The sequence below is a fragment of the Bison bison genome, unplaced genomic scaffold (assembly GCF_000754665.1).
Source record: "Bison bison bison isolate TAMUID 2011002044 unplaced genomic scaffold, Bison_UMD1.0 scf7180017864299, whole genome shotgun sequence".
Taxonomy (NCBI): domain Eukaryota; kingdom Metazoa; phylum Chordata; class Mammalia; order Artiodactyla; family Bovidae; genus Bison; species Bison bison.
This window is the reverse complement of record NW_011494871.1, coordinates 468,977-471,642: the sequence shown is the minus strand read 5'-3', so window position 1 is coordinate 471,642 and position 2,666 is coordinate 468,977. Positions and strand designations below refer to the sequence as shown.

General features: G+C 60.0%; 1 protein-coding gene across 1 annotated transcript in view; it reads left to right on the top strand.

The window, feature by feature from the left end:
- The first annotated feature begins 1,845 nt into the window (after window positions 1-1,845).
- GJA3 (gap junction protein, alpha 3, 46kDa) overlaps window positions 1,846-2,666 on the top strand; it is a 1,356-nt gene continuing 535 nt past the window's right edge. The window contains exon 1 of the mRNA XM_010851240.1: window positions 1,846-2,666. Coding sequence (XP_010849542.1) covers window positions 1,846-2,666 — 821 coding nt within the window.

Sequence of the window (2,666 nt, the reverse complement as noted above, 5' to 3'; positions counted from 1 at the left end):
CCTCGTCGTGAGATCAAAGGGCCTCTTCTCTGCTGCTTCTCCCGGAGTGGACGCCTTAGTCACCGGCTCCCCCGAAGCCCGCCAGCGTCCCCAACTCCGCGGGTCCAGCCCCTCGGGCCATTCTCTGGCCTCCGGCCTCTGGGGGGGCCCTCACAGGTGCGCCACCCCCCCCCCGCACCTGCTGCCCCACGGGGTCTGGACTGGGGAAGCTGGGGTTGCTGTTTGACTCTGTACCCCTAAGGTTAGAATTTCCTAGAAGTCACTTTTCCCAGAAGACTCAGGGGAAAATAGTAATACAGATAACAGATAAAACAAGATTTCAGAGCATACGCTCCCTGGAGCACGCGCGGCCCCCACCCAGGGCCCTGCCTCCGTCCAGGCTCAGCCCTGGCCCTCCCCCCGTAGTTGGACCCCCCACTACCCTCCCGGCTGGGAGACCTCTCCAGCTGGTCTCCCTCCAACCGGTCCTTCCTTCCGCAGGACACGGGGCCATGCGGCTGCCCCGCCCCAGCACTGCAGCCCGCAGTCCAGCCCAACAGGCGCAGGACACAGGCCCCTTCCTTCGGGAAGGACAGGCTAGGGCCCCGTGCCCAGGGCCCGTCCTCCCTGCGTCTGCACGCACACCAGTCCTGCTCTGTTTCATTTTCACGACGTGTTCCTTTCTGTCCTCCCCGCCACCCATCGACCCTCCTATCACCCGCCGGCCTTCGGCAGTCACCCGAGACCTCACGAGGCCCTTCTTTCTGAACGACACCAGCTGTCAGGTTAGGAATCGGCCCAGCTGTGTGCAGAGCGAGGAGGCCGGGAGTGGGCTGGGGCTTCTCTCAGGCAGTCCTCCTCGTGGCCTGCAGTTGCCTCCCTCCTGCTGGCACCTGTGCAGCATGACCTCTGCTCAGGGCCACAGGTGCTGGGGACAGTTACCAAACCCTCCTCAGGGAGAGACACAGGCATGCTCACAACTGTGCCTGCATCGGTGCACACACACACACACCTGTACTTGCACCCATACATATACATACACACACCTGGACATGTACATACAAACACATCTGTGCCTGCACACATACACATACACCTATACATGTACACACACACACCCATAATGTACACACAGACCTATACATGTGTGCACACACATGTATATGCACATACATACACCTGTGACTTCACATGTACATACACACAGCTGTACATGTATACACACACCTGTGTCTGCACACATACACACACATGCACACCTGTACATGTACACTTTGCATGAACATACACCTGTGCATGTGCACACACCTGGACATGCACATACAAACACACCTGTGCTGCACACATACACACACCTGTACATGCACATGTGCATATACACACCTGTACATGCACATACACACCTGTACATGTACACACACAGCTGTACATGCGCACACACCTGTGCATGTACACACATCTGTACATGCACATACAGACCTGCTCTTGCACGTGTGCATACACACCTGTATGTGTGCATACACGCAGCTGTACATGCACACACACTCCTGTGCTTCACATGTACATACACACCTGTATATGTATACACACACCTGTGCCTGCACACACACGTGTACATGTACATGCACAGCTGGGCATGTACACACACCTGTGCATGTACATACACACCTGCTCCTGCATACCCGCATGGACACTCACAACCTTCCCTGGAGGGTTCCCGCTGGGGAGGGTGAGCACAGCTCCCCATGACAGCATATCCCACGCACATCGGGGCCCAGGGCTGCCCGGGGGCCGTGCCCTCAGCTCGCCTGGCCGGCCTAGGCCTAGTAACGAGCCTGTTCCCCTGCAGGTTAGCAGTCTGAAGCGATGGGCGACTGGAGCTTCCTGGGGAGACTCCTAGAGAACGCCCAGGAGCACTCCACTGTCATCGGCAAGGTCTGGCTGACGGTGCTGTTCATCTTCAGGATTCTGGTGCTGGGGGCCGCGGCCGAAGAGGTGTGGGGGGACGAGCAGTCGGACTTCACCTGCAACACGCAGCAGCCCGGCTGCGAGAACGTGTGCTACGACCGCGCCTTCCCCATCTCGCATGTGCGATTCTGGGTGCTGCAGATCATTTTCGTGTCCACGCCCACGCTCATCTACCTGGGCCACGTGCTGCACCTGGTGCGCATGGAAGAGAAGCGGAAGGAGCGTGAGGAGGAGCCGCCGAAGGCCGCCGGCCCAGAGGGGCACCAGGACCCGGTCCCCGTGCGCGACGACCGCGGCAAGGTGCGCATCGCCGGCGCCCTGCTCCGCACCTACGTCTTCAACATCATCTTCAAGACGCTGTTCGAGGTGGGCTTCATCGCCGGGCAGTACTTCCTGTATGGCTTCCAGCTGAAGCCGCTATACCGCTGCGACCGCTGGCCCTGCCCCAACACGGTGGACTGCTTCATCTCACGGCCCACGGAGAAGACCATCTTCATCCTCTTCATGCTGGCCGTGGCCTGCGTGTCCCTGCTCCTCAACGTGCTGGAGATCTACCACCTGGGCTGGAAGAAGCTGAAACAGGGGATGACCAGCCCCTTCCGCCCGGACACCCCTGGTTCCAGGGCGGGATCCGTAAAGCCGGTGGGGGGGAGCCCCCTCCTCCTGCCCCCCAATTCCGCCCCGCCCGCCGTCACCATCGGGTTCCCGCCCTACTACGC